This window comes from Apteryx mantelli, chromosome 12, assembly GCF_036417845.1.
Source record: "Apteryx mantelli isolate bAptMan1 chromosome 12, bAptMan1.hap1, whole genome shotgun sequence".
NCBI classification, from domain to species: Eukaryota; Metazoa; Chordata; class Aves; order Apterygiformes; family Apterygidae; genus Apteryx; species Apteryx mantelli.
In genome coordinates, this window is record NC_089989.1 from 18,336,216 (window position 1) to 18,356,034 (window position 19,819).

At 42.5% G+C, this 19,819-nt stretch overlaps 1 protein-coding gene across 10 annotated transcripts in view; it reads right to left on the minus strand.

Moving 5' to 3' along the window:
* FHIT (fragile histidine triad diadenosine triphosphatase) overlaps window positions 1-19,819 on the minus strand; it is a 624,994-nt gene that overhangs the window by 79,702 nt on the left and 525,473 nt on the right. For all 10 annotated transcript variants that reach the window (XM_067303616.1, XM_067303611.1, XM_067303610.1 and 7 more), the window contains one exon: window positions 11,109-11,177. In XM_067303616.1, coding sequence (XP_067159717.1) covers window positions 11,109-11,177 — 69 coding nt within the window. The remainder of the gene's footprint in view (window positions 1-11,108; window positions 11,178-19,819) is intronic.

Below are 19,819 nucleotides of genomic sequence, written 5' to 3' on the forward strand. Positions count from 1 at the left end.
CTAAGACTTCTTCCCCTAAGTGTTTGCTAGAGCACACAACACCAGTGAAGGTGGACCCCCAGCCCCAGTGAAGCCATTCTTATGTACAGGTGAGTATGTCACTTGTCATTAAAATACCAAGAAACCCACCTTCAGAGAATAGCAATTGCTACAGCTCACACGATTTGGTTGAATTAAACCAGCCTACTGCAGGTAATGAGCTGGCTTTTTAAATGCCAGCAATATTATTCTCCAGGAAAAAAAGTCAAAGCAAAGTTCTGTAGAGTCATCTAAGTTTTCAAAGATGTTCAACGGAGGGGAACACCTCTCGGTATATCAAATGCCCTGGGGCCAGAGTCTCCTACAAAGGAGCATGAACCTCCTGTGTTGGACTGCTCCATGTAGCTGTACACAGGGGATCAGTAGCTTTACCCCAACTTGCTCCATAACCTCAAAATGTCCCTTCACCTCTCTGCAACTCACCTGTGAGTACTATTCCATAATGCCCTCACAGAAATAGTAGGAAACTTAATTAGCATATCTAAAAAATACTCTGAGGTCTCTAGAAACAGGCACTTCAGATGTACAAGTGTGAAACGAAATTATCATCAAATAGAAAATTCAAAAGTGCCAGTGGAAGCAGACACCTAAGACCTTAAGTGTCTATGCAGCTTTATGAATTGTTATTTCCTGAGTATGACTGCCAGGGAAATGGCAGAGGTATGGGAAAAAAGTATGCTAGCACTTAGAATTGCCTCATAAATGCATTAAGTGCAACTATTTTACTGAGAAAAAAAAGAGAGGGAGAGCAGAGTCCCTTCTCGTGGGGAGCTAATCTCAATTACTGCTCACAATCATGCTTCAGTTGAAGAAAGCCCTGCATAACTCCCATACTGTATGTAATTTGGCAGCTGTGTGTGTTTGCCACTCCAAAGACACTAATGTAATGACTGAGAATAGCCTTTTTGCTTACAAAAAAGAAAGATAAGAGCGTTTCTTCAAGAAAAAGAAATCTAAAAATACATCCTCCATTAAAAACTATATATATTTCAGTATCTTCCCCCTTCCAGAAAGCTTGCAATCCCTTGAAGGAAGTTGTCAGTAGACAAGAAGGGAGATATAATCATTTGGTTGTATTTGCATATGTGTTTACCATAAACACATGACCAATTTTTGCAATTAAATGCAGGAAAGGGGTCTTAGATAGCCCTGTACACAATGTCAAAACTAAAAGCAGGGCAACATGGGACGGAGGCTGCCTTATTTCTTTGCTTTTCCTAGTTACTGGAATCCCTGTGCTTGGATAGCTATAATTAGGTCACAACTCAATCAAGCAGGATTTTGAGGCTTGCTATTTCTTGAAGCACTAAATGCAGCTGCTTGACATGGAGGCCATTAAACACTCTCTCCATTTTGCAGAACGCAAAAGCTAGAACTTGGGAAGATTGCTGCACTGCACCCCCAAAAACCCTTTCAGAGGTTCCCCACAACACCCAACACAGGCAGGTGTTTTCACCCAAAAGAGTTCTTTAGCCAGTAGGCTGTCAGATAATGCACAGATTCCTGTGCATGGAAAATGGCAATAATGTGAGCTAATTTTGAAAACACATCATATATTGCCTGCAATTAATTAAATTTTGAAGGTGTTTCATTTTTGCCCCAGAAGGAAACACTGTTAGATCTTCTTTTCTTTTGAACATCCTGTGTGCTTTAAAACACACACTTAATTCCATTGAGAATTAACAATTTTGAAGACTTTGCAGTGATATGGAAGTTTTAAAGCTTCCTGCAATGAGTTCCTCACCCTGGTGTTGGAGCTAAAGCTCTTCGCTCCCACCCTGGACAGCAACTTGTGGTTTAGAGCTGGAAAATCGGGTTGCTCATAGGAGAAGGACCCATCGGCTAAAGGCCAGCAGTCCCTGCAGTAGCGCATCACCCGGGTGCACTTTACACTAGCTAAAACGCTATCTAATAAATTTGAGGGCTGGAGAACAGTAGGAGCGAGGGTAGCAGATTCTCACATCATCAGGAGGGAAATAGACTTTTAAAAAGCCAGTTGTGTCTGTGCACAACAATGAAGCTTTATGTCTATATAAACTGACAAGTCAAATGGTACTCCTGGGCCCAATTCTCAACATCAGCGCCATTTGACTGTGATAGCTCGCCTCCTGCCTCTGCAGCCTAATGGCTCTGTCTGCCAGGAAGGGCAGGCAGTATGATTAAAATAAGCATTAGCAGAATGGTTTGGTAATTAGCTTCTCTCTCTTTCTCTCTCCCTATTTTTTACATATAGTTCTGGTCTGCCAGAGATTGATAAAGCCTTTTGTTCATTAGCAGTGTACTTAACAAGTGTAAGTTTAAAGTAATCATTTTCTTAAGGCCACGGGTTAAAGCAATTAAGGAAAACCGCTGCAACCTAGCACTCAAGTCAATCCTTAACATGGAAAAGAAACAATAGTGCTTATGATATTTAAACAAAACCAAATTGTATATAATTATCCTGACACTCTGTCAAAATGAATTTTCACTGAAGTGCAATGATTTGTTAAAATCTCCTTTCTGAAACCAAAACGAACATTTTATTTCCCAGTACAGGAGCGAGTCCGCGCTCTCACTGGACTCCCTTTGTGGCAAAATCATTGCAACGAGAGCTCATGTGCCCTCTTATTCTGTACTCACTTTGCCAGCAGCCTTCCTCCTTGTATCTTTAGCGCCTTCAGATCCATAGTTGGACCTGCCCAAGGTAAACCTGACCCCTCACCATCCGACCGACTGGCCTGCATACTTAACACCATCAGGGCCCAGAAGAGCAGAAAATAATTTTTAGTAAGTACTGTAGAAACTGAAGCCATATTCTTGCAGTATTTTGCCTAAAATCATTTTGTACCTCTGCCTTTCATGCGCATTAAGTCCTTCTTAACATATGGCAGGGATGGTAGAGAACATGGACTGAGCTATCTTTGGCAGTGAATATTTTAGCTGCTGTTTTAAATGCATGAAACTGAGATTTGCCTATGATAAACTCTGTAGCATTTTTGCCAGACCACAAGCTGTAATGTAAAGTGTTGTCTTCTACAGGAAGAGGTGAGGTGTTAACTGTGAAACCACAGCCAGCTGTTAACAGACAGGTGTTAACTTTGGAGCCTCGAGGATGGCAATTTATATTTCAATGCTGTTAACTATTTCACTGATGATTATTTTAGCAGAAATACTGAGCAAATGCATGGCATGATCAGAGCTTGCTCAGAGATTTAGATGCTCAAATCATATTCATTTCTGCGGAAAAGAGAAGGCCTACTGGTTCCCACAGACACCAAGTTTATGAATAAAAACCAGACAACTACAGCATGCTACAATACAAAATGTAACAACACAGCATTATTCCTGATTTCAGTCTGGGCCAAAATAAATATCCCACGTGCTTCTTAGTTCTCCACTCTGTCCATATGTACAATTGTATGTCCCTAAATACATATACATGCAAACATATAAATAATAATTTACTAAAAAAAACAAGTCTTTCTTTTCAGACTTTTAAATTTTCACTTTCATTTAAGTAAACAGTTTCATACTTAAAAGTATATAGAAAGAGGTTTGGGGGCTTTTGTTTCAACTCAGACTGTCAGCACATCATTTAGTTTTCTGGAAACCATAACCATGCAGTTCTCTCTATTTTGTATTGTTGATAGTTTTGCTAAACCTCTTTCACTTCAGTTTCCTTCTACACCTTTATTCTCCCAGAAAAAAAGTAAAATTGGAAAACAGTGGGCAAATATATAAAGGAACAAGAAAGCATACTTTTTAACAAAGCCAACAAAAGCAGAACATGAGCATATATCTGGAAAGCTTATTCCTCACATTTATATATTTTTTTCAATTTTTCTACTCAAAAAATGAAGGAACTCAACCTTGCAGATGTTAGTAAACCTACTCCATCAGACTTTTATCTACTTCCCAACCAGTGAAAAACACTTGGCTCCATTTATTTTAGTCATATTTAGAAAGCAAGGGATAATATCTCATCCAAATCATTGAAGTTGCTGCTTCACTGCTGGGGCAGCCAACGAAACTGCCAGCAAGAACCAGTTCAGATGGAGTCTCTTATGGGGTGGTCACTTCCCAGATCCCTGGTGCTTGTACCACCAGAAGACAAAGCTGATCCCTCAAAATGCCGTGATCTGCATTTGCAAAGACTGCAGCCAAATGAGCTGCCCCAAATTACAGGGTCCACAGAGATCTTTCTTTAATGAAGGTGTCACAAGCTAAAATTGTACCATCTAGCTATACAAATATGTTCATGTAGCTGAGAGGGTTGGATCATGGTGAGCTGCTGGTCAAACCAGAACCAGTCCTATGGATTGAAAGGAATCGGCTGTGTCAATCATTACTGGTTCTAAAATTTTGCTGTTGACAAAACAAATTGCTGAAGTAATCTGTCGTACACAGCACATTGGATTTCACTGTGATTTGATTCTTACCAAATCGTTGCTCTCATATCCTAACCCTTAAATAGAATGCAAGGGAATATTTCATTTTACGTTTATGCCAACGTTTCAGGTCAGAGGAAAAAAAAAACCTCTTTAGAAAACACCAACTCTCTGATTGTTTTGTTTACTTTCCATCTCATCAACTCTGCAAAGCCCAGTATCCAGGATCCAAACGGGGCATGTTCTCCTCACCAGCACAAATTCAACTTGCATTGCGCATCAAAGGATAAGCAGAGGTCTAGAGACAGTTTTACCTCGGGGACTTGGAGTACACAAGAAGTACCTGAGCAGCTAAGCAAGTCCAAGCGCTGACAGTGCAAACAGACCTGGGAGACCATGTTTGCTTTAATCCCCTTATCAGCAACCTGTCTTTGGTCGGAGGCTCTTTGTCACTAAGTCGCTTGCCAATGAACTACCATCAAGGACACAAAAGAGCAAATACTCCATGAGCTAAACAAAGTAAATATCCTGCAGTACGGGCCAAGCGCTCTTATGCAATGGCCACAATAATTTGTCTGTGCTACATTATAGACTAAATGTAAGTAATTCCTTGAAGCCAGTATTTTTTACCTCTGAGGGAAATGACTGGAGAAACCTTACGCCAGGAAAGGGTAAGAAGCAGCAGCAGCAGCAGTGATGGAATGCAGGGAGACAGATGGGCTAGAGGACAATCCAACTACACGATGATATGCAAAATGCCAAATGCACATTACCTTCCAGACAAAGTCTAGGTGTAAAGGGCATGCATGTGATCGTGAAGGACGGCTGCCTCGGCAGAAACCCTTCTAACCACTTCTGATTTGTTCCTATAGTTGGACTGATTCCATTTCTCTAGATCTGATGGAAGATTTCAATACACAAGACAGCTCATAATCAGATCTGATTATGGTATCCTTCCATCTTAAGATATGTGCAGCAATGGACACAGCATACAGGAAGGTCTCAGAGATTTCAGGTTTCAAATTAAGAAATGTCTTGCAGACTTGGAAAGGGCAGGAAATATCAAAACCAGCAGGGCTTCCATCTAGGGAGCTATCCATGATGATGGGATGTCTCTCAGCATTCCTGCTGGACCCTACTAACTAATTTGTCAGTTTGCCTTATGTAGGATGGGTGCATACAAGAAATACGCAGGGGGTGCCAGCAGCCTCCAGGGGGGTTTGGATCACAGTCAGATAAAATATCATGGTCCAGAAAACAAATGATTTCATTAAACTCAAAAAGGAAATTTGTTTGTTGCAAAAAAAAAAATTTTCTCAGGTCAACTCAAAATGACTTTTTGTTGTTCAGCTACCAAATCCAAAACATAATTATTTGCACAGTTCTAGCTTCTACTGCAGTACTCCCAGTTGGAAATATTCCTGCACAGTTAATCTGACTTGCCCTGCTGGAGTCGCTATAATATCACAAGACACATGAAGCAACTGGGAAAGACTTACGCCATTGGCTAGCAGAAATCTCCACTGATGCTATGTCAGTCAGAAAGAGCAACATTGGCAAGGCCAGGATAAAATCCACAGCCTACTGGGAAACATTTATTTCCTGCCACATTGCAAGAAGATAGTGAAACAGAGTTGTACCCCGGGAAAACACAGCTCTTTTTTTTCAGTATACCAATTTAGATTCTGTGCTGCTTTCCTCCCTTTCCATGGTTCATCCAGGCAGGGTGCAAAGAAAGCAGAGTCTGGCCCCAAGGGAGTTCCGATGCAGCAGACTGATCTACCAGCAGGCTACAATATGTTCCCAGAAGGTGCAATATAATTCTGAGGCCAAGAAACAGCCTATTAGCTCTGCATGCCGTTAATTTTCATGAATAGTTCAATCCAATGCTCACAGAAGCTGTTGGGCATCTTTCCATTTTGTCTAGCAGGACCTGGATTAGGGCTTATTTATCTTTTCATTATATACCTTATCTTCAAGTAGGAAGCAGCCCAAACAGTTTAGCGCAGCTGTGCACATTTCAAATCCTCCACCAGGCTCTGTGCCTAGCAGCGCAAGAGACTGTCTGCAGGTCAGGGAGCAGGCACGTTGCAGTCAAAGCCACTCATGCAGAATTAAACTTCAGGCTTGTTTGACTAAACTTCTGAATTCACCATGGTTTCTCAGGTTTGCTAGCCTCAAAAAGAAGCCCAGCAGGTTCTTGAGTCATGTGCCAAAATGCCTCCTTCATCCTCCCTGGAATTGGAAATGATTACTAATAGGTATTCTTGCTGAAATGATTTAACATAATGTGCTGAATGAGATCACTAAGTCAAAATATCTTTCCCTAAGTGATTTTCTTGCTGTGTGTCTGAATGCCAGAGGGGAAGGAGGACAGCATGAACTGAATTCTTTTGCTGGCTTCTGCGTTTTACAGAATCTTTAAGTTCCTGAGGAATTCACATCAGGATGTTTCAGCCAGGCTCATTAGAATAGGTCCATGAGGCAGGCAGCTTGGCTGATCCTGGCAGTCAGCTGGGTGCTGGAGGCACCATGGTTCCAGTTAGCCTCTCTTGTTCGTGCTTTCTCCTTTTATAGTGTTTTCATTCCTCACCAGCCTAGGTCGAGAGCTGAAGTTAGGCAAGAAAATGAGGTGGGCATGAAAGCAAAGCCGGCCAGAGGACTGGGCACTCTTTGCCCTGAACGCACAGCCCTGGATGTGCATCACTGCTGCAGCTGCATCCACTCCAGCAGGCTGCAGCCAGGAGGTGAGAGGCACAGGCCAGAGAGGAACGGGGGCTGCCCCACAAAACCCATCACTGCGTGCCAGGGATGCTCGGGGGTCTCACAGACAGCCTGGGCTGCCCTCACCCACCCGAGTCTGTCAGCCTCAAAATTAACATTATTGAGATCAACACTGAGAATAGCAGTATTGCAGACCTCTGTTTCAGTCTTCCTTTGTAAGAAAGCCTCACACTCTCTGGCCCAGCACAGCTATTACCTGCCAACCTGAAGGATGATGAATGTTATTTATATTGCAGAAATGGCTAACCGCTCAGTGGAGACCGGGGACAGGCCGTGCTATGGACTTTTCAAACACACACTGAATGAGAGGACTGCCCACAGATGGCTGAGTGTATGAAACTGCTGAGACATTTCAGGATAATGTTCTTGAATGTCTTGGACATGACGACCTCCAACAACTCTGCAGTGCTTGTGCTGACTGTAACAACATGGGTGCAGCTCTACAATAAAGAACATCCTTTAATACCAGGCTCTTACCAGTTCCTGTGACATGCCCTTACAATAGCAAAGAACTCATCTTCTCCTTCAAAGCAGGCAGCTCCTTGATAGGAAGGCCTTTCAATTCCTTGATTAATAAACATACTATTCTATTTCAAACCAAATGAAAAACATAGAGAGAGGAGTAAGTAGGCATTCCAATTAAAAGTTTCCTAATATTTAGCTGCCACAGTTTTGGTCTCCAAGAAATAGAGTGAATTGATGAAAAAGAATATCTCAAGACGTATATGAGAAAAGTAATCCAGCTAGAGTAAAACATGAAGGACCTGATCCTATAAACAACTGTAAGATCAATTTAACTCTGACATGTACATGCTTGCAGGATTAGACTTCAAATAATTTGAAGAAAATGTAAGAACTGAAAAACTATGCCTTTAGCTTTTCACTGTGGTGAGCCCACAGGGTGGATAGTTAACAGACCCTGGGAAACACCCTCCCAAGAAATATCCCTGCAAAGATGCAGAGGAAAGACATACCCTAAGTCAAAATGTTCAAAGTAGATTCTTTCATTATTAATCATTCCCTCTGTATCTTAGGAAAATCATGCAGTGACTTCTTTCGTATGCAATGAAATGCAGAAACCTAAAAGATCAAGTGACATATTACAAGAAATGTCTGTACTGTGGAATAGGTGTCTGCCCCTCTTTCATTTCTTGTACAATTAATGTTTCTGCACAGAAGTCCTAAATATGTATCTGGAAACTAGCAGGCATTAGGCCCATCAGCAGCCTTATTAAAAACTAAGTGGTAAAGACCTCCCTTACCCTTAAGTCTACTCTTTACACTTAAAAGCTGTTTCAGAAGAGGCTTTCCCAGAGCTTCACAGCCAAAAGCCTGCAGACACCAGAGCCTAGTAAACAGACTTCACTAAGCAGGGATCAACCTGCTACGCTTTGTTCTGTCTTTTCAATCAGAAGGGCGGTCACTCCCAAACCAAATGGGAGAAATAAAGCACGCCGTAAGAGACTGCAAGCACTTTCTAGCTGTCTCAACTCTAGAAATCTTTCAAGAGGACTGATGTCTCAACATCTGGGCATTCCCTTCACTGTCAAACACTCCCCGAGCAATGGGATTTGTCAACAGTCAGCTGAGCATATACAGACGACAACTGCAGAGTTTGGAGAATGCAAAGCCACTTACAGATAGGAGTTTTGTGATAGATGTGTTGAACCAGAGCTGCGATCCAGAATCTGTGAAAATTATGCCCAGTAGTTGTACTGCCTTTACCTGTGGTAGTCAAACCAGTCACAGCAATAAGCAAAACTTAGTCTGGGTGCATTTTGCAATTCAAAAAATTGTTTGAGGGAGGCTGATCAGCCTCTGAGTCACATACTACACGAGGATGATTTGGGATGGAAGTCTGCTCTACCTAAACTACAACTCCTTCTATCACTCAAACACATGGAAGCCAAGCCTCATTTATAAACAGGTTATGGATTGTCCTGAGCACGCATTTCATGGATGATGGATTTAAAGCTTCCTCCAGTATCTACACCTCACCTAACGGTACTCTGTCCCTTGTAGATTTGCAGTCTGTTTCCCCACCATGATCTACAGATCTTCCTAAATCTTTGAAAGATCTCCTCGACAAAAGCATATGCCTTGTTGGTACAATGCAAAGATGCATTGTATCAAAAGATTTTGCCTTATTGACATAACCCCCAAGTGACTTCCAAAATCAACTGTATTTTAAATAATTTGTCCATTTTGCATTTTTCAAAATATAAATTTATTTACTATCCTTATGATAGCATACTGCTGAAAAATTCACAATCCCACAAGTAATAGAACTTGGCCTCAAACTTTTTATAATATCAATTGTCTTTTTTTCCCTAGCATTCTAATTGTACAGTGTAAAATGTTTGAAACCTTGGTTTGGCTACAGCCAGTGCAAAGACATATGTTAGCTCTTTGGTATTCAAGGATGGCTGTTTGGACTCTGAGGCTATACATTCTTCCACTAAAAGACACATTATCACATTTGTGTCTAAATATTTTTGCTTACTATGTCTGCTACAAGCAACACCTACAATTGCTATAACTGAAAATGACAAGATAATAATATCTTTCACCAATTTGTCACACCTTTTGCATTTAACAATATTCAATGTATAGTCATTAAAAGAGTTTTCCTGTTTGTATTTACATATAACAAGGGAGAAATAAATGTGTTAAAAACAGGAAAATGGCATTGTAAACATGACAAAAATGGAAACAGAAATTGTGGGCTGGCACAGCATCTAAAACCACTTAACACCTTTGAAAAGAAAAGAACGTTAACTTTCAAGTAGCCTCACTTCAGCTTCTTTCAGCGACAGCAGCATACAAGACTGCCATCACATATTTACATTTGATTTCTTTGCTCAGCAGTCTCATTATAAGGTTATGCCCTTATTAGTGGGGTTCTCAGTCTCTACCCTTCATGTAACTGGTCAATAATAAACTTTCTCACTATTTTTTTCATTGCTAAGTCATTAAAGACCTTTAAAATATGCTACCATTTTTTGAGAGTGGGGAGTTGTCATCATGCATATATCGCAACGGAAAAAAATAGAGGCATAAAATACCATGAATTCTTCCTCAAGCAGATGGTATTTCAGTGGTATTGAACAAGTTTATATTAATTACTTTCAGAAAGAAAGGGAAATGTCATATTTGAGATAGAGTATCCTACCAAATCCACCAGGAACTATCGATAAATCTAACAATAGTGAGATTTTTTCATTTGCTCATGGTGACAGCTGTCAAGCTGGGGAAAACTTTTTGTTAATGCCAATACAATTGTGCACTTAAACAAAAGCCAGTTATTCAGTCAAACTGGAACAGCTTATTTCCCCAGCTCTGCAGCACAGTCTGCACACATGCATATATCACATCTATATGCATAGTTGCACTTTAATTTTTATCTTCGGAGTTACAATGTGATTTGTCCAGCGCTTGAACAAAAAAGCAGGCCAGAAGGCAATTTGTAATCCATGTGTAATGAGCCTCCTGTGTTTCTCCTTGCTGGGAGGGGGAGGTTTGCCACCCCGGGTTGTCAGCCAGGGCAGGATATGTTTCCTGAATGCCAAGCTAGCCACGGGGTTTGACGGGTGATTATCCCTTGCCCTTCTTCCCAGCGCTCACAAAATAAAACAACTGTTGGTAGAGATGCTGCCTCGCTCTGTGTGCAGCAGACAGACTGAAGTGCCAAAGACCGTCGACTAGCATCCTTCCTTGAGACCCTGCGGGACCATACCTTGACCCACAGCTCGCGGGCAAAGCACGGTACAGTGCTTGGGGCTTATCACCATCTCTTTGCAACCGATGAAAAGACTGAGATTGCTTTAAATAACTCCGCTCAAGGCAGGGCCTGTATTGGCAAGGTGATTTTCTAAAGGCCAAAACGCCTGTGACCAAGAAATAGCATGCAGCCCTTACCTCCTGGTAGACATTATCATTCCTGCTGAAGTCTCCAGCCCTCCTTGGAAGGACATGGACATGAACATGCTGAAAATGTGAAACAACACAGTGGTGATTATCAAGATCATTACTCCCTTTTCTAGACTGTCAGCATTATTCTCTGCACATACAAGTAACGACACACAGGCTCCCACAGCATTATTTTCAGAGGAAAACACATTAACCTGTTCCATAACTGTATCTCAACTCTTCTGAGAATATAAAAGATGAAAAACATGAGCAAGCAGCTCTGCTGTATATATGCGCTTCGGAGTGAAATGCCTGGAAGTTTAGGGGCTCTGTGGAATTATTCATAGTTGTCAGTCGGAGCCGTATTTAGCCACAGCTTTGAAATGACAATGTACCTTGGAGCTGCGTGTTGCGACTTCAAAAGCGACAAGACTGAGTGAGGATCTGCTCAGCGAAGGCAGGCAGCCGGCAGGCGCGAGGCGAGCGGCCGCCCGGGCAGCGTTACGCACTCGGGGCTCAGCGCAGCGTGGCGGAGACCAGGGGACGTGGGAAGCTGCCGGCAGGTAACAGAGACGGCACAGACAGAAACAGCATTGCAAGAGGGGACAGGCAGCCTGTCTAATAAAATGTCTTTTGCAAGGTTAAAAAGACGCTAAAACATTTTGCATTTCCTTCTGGGAAGCCGTAGTGTGAATACAACGGAGCCGGACTACTGGTCCGTGGTGTGCTCCGGGTGCAGGCACCCGTGGGAGAGTCGGGCTCTAAGGGAGGAGACACAGAAGGTGCCGTGGGACAAGCCAGGCGCTGGGGAAACGCGCGGAGGGAACCCAACGCCCAGGCACCTCTTGCGTCCCCCAAGGACACCGGAGCGAGCCAAAGCTTTTCTGCAAGAAGTTCAGCTACAAAATGGCAAAGCTTACTTTTATCTTTTTTGCTTTCTTGTTCACTCTCTTTGGAGAAAAATATATACTGACAATAATTCTTCAGGGAAAAAAAAAATCTGATTGAGGGGAGACAGCAAATGATCTGAGTGACACACTGCATTTATGCATCCCCAGATCTTTATAGATGGTGCCTAAATCCTTTCAAAAAAAGCCTGCAGCAGAAAGAGCACCAAATGCTTTACACAGAATTTAGATAGCTTGCACCTGACTCAATTTGATGAGTTGGAAATCAGCTGAAATTCATGCACCTCATTGAAGCATTCTGAAAACATGGCTCAAGTCTATAATGAAATCCAAAATCAAAGAAGATTTTCTTAGGCTATTTGTAAGAAAATTCAAATACACCTATACTGTGTTAGCTTCAATCCATAGAAACATTTGCTCAGTGAATAAAATGAAATCAGAAGGATGCTTCAGTTAATGAAATACTCTGAATACTACTCTTTTCTTCTTTCTCAGCTTGCCCTAGAGAAATTGAGTATGCTATTGCTTGTTCTTATCATTATCTACAGCTTTCAGTGTATTCAGCCTAGAGATGGGATGCTTCTTGAGGGTTAAATCTGTGTTTTTGAGTAATACATCAGTGATAGTGTTCTGATAGTGTATTGTACTAATATATCATGAAAGTGATAGTGCTCTTGTGATATATTAGTGCAATGTATCATTTGAACATCACTGCTCTCATGATGTATTGCTCAAAATCACAAGGCAGGCTTAAAGACAGTCTTCAGCAGCCCTTGGGCCTGAAATTTTATTTTTGGACAAAGATGGACTTTCAAGGAAAATAAGAATGAAGATTAAAGTTTGTATAGGTACTGTAAAATTTCACTAGCGTGTTACATTTTTGTTTCTCCTTAGTTTTAAAAATGCATTCAGAAAACTATAAAATAAACTGTCAGTCAGTTTCTTTCTTTTGGAACAAGAAGCCCAATTTTCAGGAAATTTTCTTTATTATATATAAAGCCTAATATTAGCAATCAACAGCCATATCCCCCAAAAGATCAATCATTTTTAAATGATTTAAATATTATTAGGATCTCTGTGGCAAAATATACCAGGACGCACACAGGAAAAGATCTGTATATACCCATGACAGATGATTTGGAGTATCAGATAGCAAACAGGGATCTAGTCCAAAGCTCAGTGTGGAGATGGCGCACTGCAGATGTACGGACCCAGCACAGCAGGTAATGAATAAGCCTGATGTGAACTTCTGCCCAAAAAGGACTCTTGTGATCAGAACAAAAAAAAGGAAAAGAAAAAGTGTTTATGACAGCATATGGGCCACTTGGCATCAGCAGAGCCATTTTCAGGGATTACTTACCTTTACTATTTGCATTATGTTCTTATGCAACACTAGGCTGCAGAGCAAAATCTATCAACCATATCAGAAAACAAAAGGGTATTTCCATGTATGAGGTAACTATAGTCAATTAAAAAGAGAATTTTTTTTCCCAGACATCCTAATTATTTCTTTTAATGCTGTGCGTGGAACCTACATAGAAATCTAAATTTTTCCTGTTGCTTGTGTAATAGAAATGAACAGGAGCAGCAATTAGGTCTGAAGTAGTTTCCTTCTCTTTGGCTTTACCAAGAAAGCAGTGCAGAGCAATGGGTACCAAGCGGCGAAAAACATCGAAAAAGGGGATTCGACACCTTCTCTAATCTGCTTTTCAGCTTATGGCCTTCCTGATTTGGAGACTCCAATATCTTGATTCATTGGGAGCTTTTTAATTGATCATTTTTGCAATCTCTATTATTTTTATTGCTGAAGCCTCAAACCACCAAGGCACTTAAGCACCAGCTCAATTTCCAACCTGTAAATTGGCAGAGGGGGAGGATTCACATCCCAGATATTATGTATGTATTTTGGTGCTTTACTAAACGGAGGAGCAGTGTGGCTGCTCCGCAGGCTGGCTACCCTGAGGGGGCTTCAAATGAGCGTCTCGGCACGGAGGGCTGGACTGCTACGCCGAGATTGCGGCCGCTGCCGGCCGCAGGGAGGTCTGCCCAGCTGCAGGTGGTGCAAATAGCTTCAAGCAGCCCCCAAACTAAAGTTGTTTCATTGCATTTTGTTTTCTAGGCAAAACAAAAACCTGCATGTCCAAAAAAGACATTTGCGGTTGACTGAAATGTGTCAGCAGATACAAACAAAACATTTGGCTGCTTTTTTTAAAAAACCCAAACAAACAGATTTAGGCAAATCTTCCCTCAAAACACTGCTTAGAGATGAAAAACCCTAACATTTGTATACAAAATGTCAAAATAAAATGCTTCAAGTTTTTTTCCCCAGTCATTGTGGGTACTCTCATGTCTGCTGGGTGGCAGACAGCACCATCGCATTCCAGCAGGCTGTATTCAATCACTGCTGACTGTATTTCATCTTTCCACTCCCCCAAATTGCTTTCCCCTCATTTTGCATTATTTTGATTAATAAGCAAGAAAAGCAACATAGAACACTGGAGACATTTACATTAACGGACCGATCAATACTACCAGTATCAGTATAGAAAAAAGGCAAACACACACTTGCATTACTTGGTGCTTTTAGCTACCCTTCCCTCTTCTTCTGAGACCGATAGAGAAAGCTGCGAACGTTCGCAAGAGCCTGGGCATGACGACATGGGGACATGGCACTATGTCCCCCACTGAGGGACATAATGTGGGTCAAACACGCCTGAACCCCACCAGTTGCTTTGGACACTGGGGACAAGGTTTCCTGCCAGGCATGTCTGGAGCAGCAGCAGCTGGAAGGAGGCCGAAGGAGCTGCGAAGAGCGTGGAGGAGAGGAAAAGAAAAGCTCTGGGTGGGAGGGAGGGAGGAACAGGAGGCTCTGCAAATGTCATCCCTCAAAATGTTTGCTTAGCCACAACAAACCGTGACTGAATTTTACAGGACCTTTAAAATTAATACCGTTACACTGCCAGTTTTCTAGGGCTGGGACTGTAGCTTCCTCTGTTTGCGCAGGGGCTACCGCTTTATAAATGAAATCTGAGAATGAAAAAATCCTAATGGTGAGATTTATCAGGTGACACAAAAGCAATCCTTAAGAGAAGGTTTTTGAGATTTTTTAGCCCAGAATGGACAGAGAATTAGAAAATGTACTGCAAAGAGCAAATTGTCGGTGCAAAGGGGAACTCGCGAACCCAGGCCGGTCTTTGCTCTCTCTGTCCTCCACGCCGCAGCGAGGGGATGATCCTCGGCTCAAACCCTGCAAAGTTTCTAGCGTGACTTTGGAAGCGGCTGGCCGCCTACGGTCACTCAGGAGCGGGCTAATCTCGGCACGCCTGAAATCTGGCAGCAGCACAGACATTTGTGGAATTAGACATCGAAAGTCTATTTCCAGTGAGCCAGGGCTGCAAAATGCTCACAAAAATCTTGGCCAAAAAACCTGGAGCCTTTTTTGCTGGGGAAAAAAAAACAAAACAAAAACCATCCAGTTCAGGTGAGTTTTGCTTTAGCACTCAAGACCATGGAGAAAACAATGTTCCTAGCTATGGCTGTTTTTATATACTGAATTATGGTTGAATAACCAATGTGTCACCACTGCACTGGACATAAAGCAGGAGTACTGGGCAAAAACAGACACTGAAAGAGATTTCCCTGGTAGACCAGAATAGCAAAGAGCAGATGACCCTGCCACACGCCACTGGGGAGGACACGGGCATTGCCTACAATAATTTATGAACATTATGCTGTGTTCGCTCAGCTGCTGCGCTGGTTAGCAGAGCAACAAGGCTCTGCTCCAAAAGAAAAGGAGATAATAGCCTGCACTAGAGCTCCTCAGCGCTCACCCAGAGTCTATTAGCAATCAAATGTTGCTATATGATGCTCTATGATGAACACATAAAAACTGGGAATGGGTCACACGACCTTGAAGATGGGGGGACTGCCAGAAAGGCTGGCAGAGGAAGGGCCATTCCCCACACACCTGCGAAGGAAGCACATGGATAACCTGTGCCTCCTTGTAGCTAAAGCAGATGCCTTTCATCAACTTAATCCTTTCCCCTGCTACTTCTCATTCTTTCTCCTGAGACCAAGCGTGCCGCTGCGGGGACGAGGCCGTGGCTAATCCTCCGGTCAGGAAAAGAACAAATCCTGGATGCCACCAGCCAGTGGTCGTGCTCAGGCAGAGCAGGCATCAGCCGTGGTGGGCAGCAAGAGCCTTGCCGGCCAGGAGACCGCCAGCAGGCAGTTCCTTAGCCTCATAATCCTGCTTTGCTCCAGCAACACCGGCTGCAGGCCTCAGAGACCTGCGTGATTGAAGGTGTGTGCTGGCTGGGGAAAAGGAGGGAGGTTTGCTGATAACTCCTTGTTTGGTGCAGAAAGTCCCCTGTCCATTACAAAGACATGGGCTTCTTACAGGAGACTGCAGTAATGCTTCTAACTACCAGATTAACTGCAAAAATTCCAAAATAATAACCGTTCTTCAAGTAAGGCTGTTAGCGGGTGATAAAGAAAATCAACCATAATACTGAGATAGCCACATGAAAAATAGGGCAATTTTGTCCTCTCTGTAAACTGGGCTTCCATGGAGCCCTTGTTTGCTATTCTTGATTAACTGCTCAATTATCCCTGTTACAAAATTATTCCGTGGAAAGACCTGCCTGTATATCCATAGCTCGTTAACAGAAAGCACTCCCTCTGCTGTCCCCTAAAATACATCGCATTACCTATATGATAACAGATTCAGTACAGTCATTTATCCAGGTATTGCAAGCCAATTTCCAGGGCCCTTGACTTGTAGGCCCTGGTCAAGACATCTTCAAGGGAAAGCAATTCCTGTCCAGTGAGCATCTAAGAGTTCTTAACATTTTTCCTAGTCCTGAATGGGGATGGCGAGACAAATTAAAAATGAAAGAAAGTCCAATCCAACATCAGAAGAAACATTTTGGTCATTGAAATACTCAGTCTTCATAGCCTTCAAAATTATTTCCAATGTTAATTATTATTTGCTTTCACTTCAAAGAATTATAGACTACACAAACCAAGACCACTCTGAAAGACTTTTGTTTTATAAAATGTTAAAATATGACAGGAAACTCCTTGAAACCCTTTCCTACAGAAATGTCCAGTTTCTGGGAATCAGCATTTTTTTTTCCAGCTTCACTAAAACCTCATCCCCTGGGCTGTGAGGATGCAGACACATAGCACCTCTACCCAGGATGGCCGGCTCCAGCACTTTTGTTGTAAGGATTGCTCCAAACCAAAGCAGAGATCTTGAAGAGAAGGAGCAGAGGGAGCGAGCTGGCAAGCAGACACTCCTGGTGTAGGAGCAACCTCAGCCCACCTCCACGGTGCGTGTGCAGAGGAAGCTGCAGCACGCTCCTGTCCCCATCAAGACAAGCAAACCATCAGCGCTTTCCACCCAGCATCAGAGCCCTGCCTTGCCTCCACCTGCACACACTAACACACAAATATCACACAGACTCTCACGTATTAAGTGATACCTTTCCTTGGGCTCTGGTTTATTAAAGCACAAAACCAATGCCTGCTTTTCTATCAGCAAGAAAAACATGAGAACGTGCTACAGACCTAACGGAATAATATGGACTGCCAGAATTCAGAGTATTACATTCGGGAAGGACAGAGGGAAGCTTTGGAAGGGAAGGACTGGAAATCCATTTTTGTCTCAGAAAGCTCAGGGTGATGGAGGAGAAAATGTCAGAGATACAAGTGGGAAGAAACTAAAAAGACACGTCAGGGAACAGCAAGTCTAAGAGTTAACATCAAGATGGAAATGGTGGTGGCAGTTCTGAGTCAAAAATGTCATGCAGAGAGGGTGCAAAGACAGAAAAAGGAGGAAGTAAGGGAACAGTTCTAGGAGAGAAGGGAGCATAAACTTTCCAGACACTAAGAAGCTGCAGTGTGTGGACCCTTCTCAGGAGCCAAGCCTGTGTCTCTGCATGGCACTGCACAGTACATGTACCCTTAGGATGAAAAAAAAAGCAAGCTTTGCGATGACCCCTACCAACGATTATGTCATGGATTTGCCTCTGGAAAAGTACCCAAAATACTTGCTTAGCACAAAGAACACACATACTTGGGAAAGCAACAAAACGGAGAGAATGTGCAAATATATCAGAAATCAAACCAAGTAGTGGACTTGCAGCAGAGTGCATCTTCAAACAGTTAGATTGAGAAATGTGCAGATTCAGCATCCTCAGTAAATAATGTGTCTGTCAACTACTATAGAGCTTCAAAGAAATGAACCGTGGGTGAGCTGGAAAAGAGATCCAGACCTGGTGAAAACATCTGCAGAAAGATTTGTAACCCCCCTTGAGATCTGAGTTGTAACTTCCACAGCTGAAGGCATTTACTGACAAACCCCTCCCCAAAACCCCAAACCCAAGAAAACTAGCCTACCAATGAGGATAATTAGCTTGCTCATTGGAAAGGGATGACCAAAATGTAGTCTGGACATGTCTTCCTATGAGATCTTCTGAAAGGTGGCAAACGAATAAACAAAAAGGAAATGTGGGTGGGATGGTGCTTCTGGACTGATACTTCTAACTTAGTCTCCAACTCCAGGAATGAGGGTCTACACATGGTGGTGTGAAGATCAGGCCCAGAAACATCACCAGCTCACTCTCACCTGCCTTTACTCAATGCCTGTCACCTTCTCAGCATGCAGGGCTGGTGGGACGGCCAGGCCTACAGCAGCATTCAGCATCGCTCTGTGCATCAGCCAGAACAGCACCCCAGCCCAGGTGAGGACCATGATGCGAGATCCATATGGCATCTTCTATCCCAGAATGTCAAAGAACTGCATAAACAATGCTAAACCCTGGCAGCTCTTAAATAAAATACCACTTCCATTTTACAGATAGGAAAAGGCTAAGGCACAAACCAATGAAGGAGCCTCCAAAGTTGCACAGGAAGGTGGCTGTAGCAGGCTTCAGGATGGATGGAGAGCACCTGACTTGCAGTCCTGGCCTTTCTCTTTCCCTTAGGGTCACTTTGCCCAGGTGTTTTTTTGTAAAGTGGTATTCAGATGCAAACAAAATAGCAATTGCATTTCCCCTCACCTCTAATCTTCTGTTAAGTCTTGATAAATGCATATTGTTTTAACACTTGTGATACATATAATTAGGGTTCTTTAATTTATGTTTCAGTAAAATGTACTACAATAAACATTTACTGCTCTGTGAATAAACATTTAAATGAAACTCCTAATGGGGGTTACATGTTTCAAAGCAGTTCATGGCTTTGCCGAAGTCTCTCCCTATACTTAATGAGAGTCATTTCCATAATCTGTGCATTATTGCTTAAGCCTCCCTTTAGGAATATTTTACAAAGTAAAATTCTGTGAAATATTATCAGCCAAAAGAGAAAATGTTAAGAGGATTATCAAGTTGTCCTGTTAAAGGGACAGCACAAGCTTTCATTTTCCCCCCGAGATGCTAACATTGTAATTATGTAGAATGTGCTTACTAATTATCTCACTGGTCCACTGCATTATTACTGTGTTTTTTCTTCAGAGATCAGTTTAAATGAAAAGGATGGGAGACCTCTGAAAGGTCGGATATGAAGGGCAGTATCATACTAATTTAGTTTCTCATATTAGTAAGAGTGAGGATCAGAAACAGCCCCAGCCAAACGCTGTCGATGTTAGGAAAGGTCCAGCTTTCTCAGAGAGGGCAGAGCGCTGCTTGACGAGTTGTGTACAGTTCGTCTCACAACGTCACTCCTACAACACCCAGAGTCTGATCTCCGTCTCACTGGAACTTCCACCTGTTCTATCACTGACTCCAATAACAGCAGGATTCAGTACCC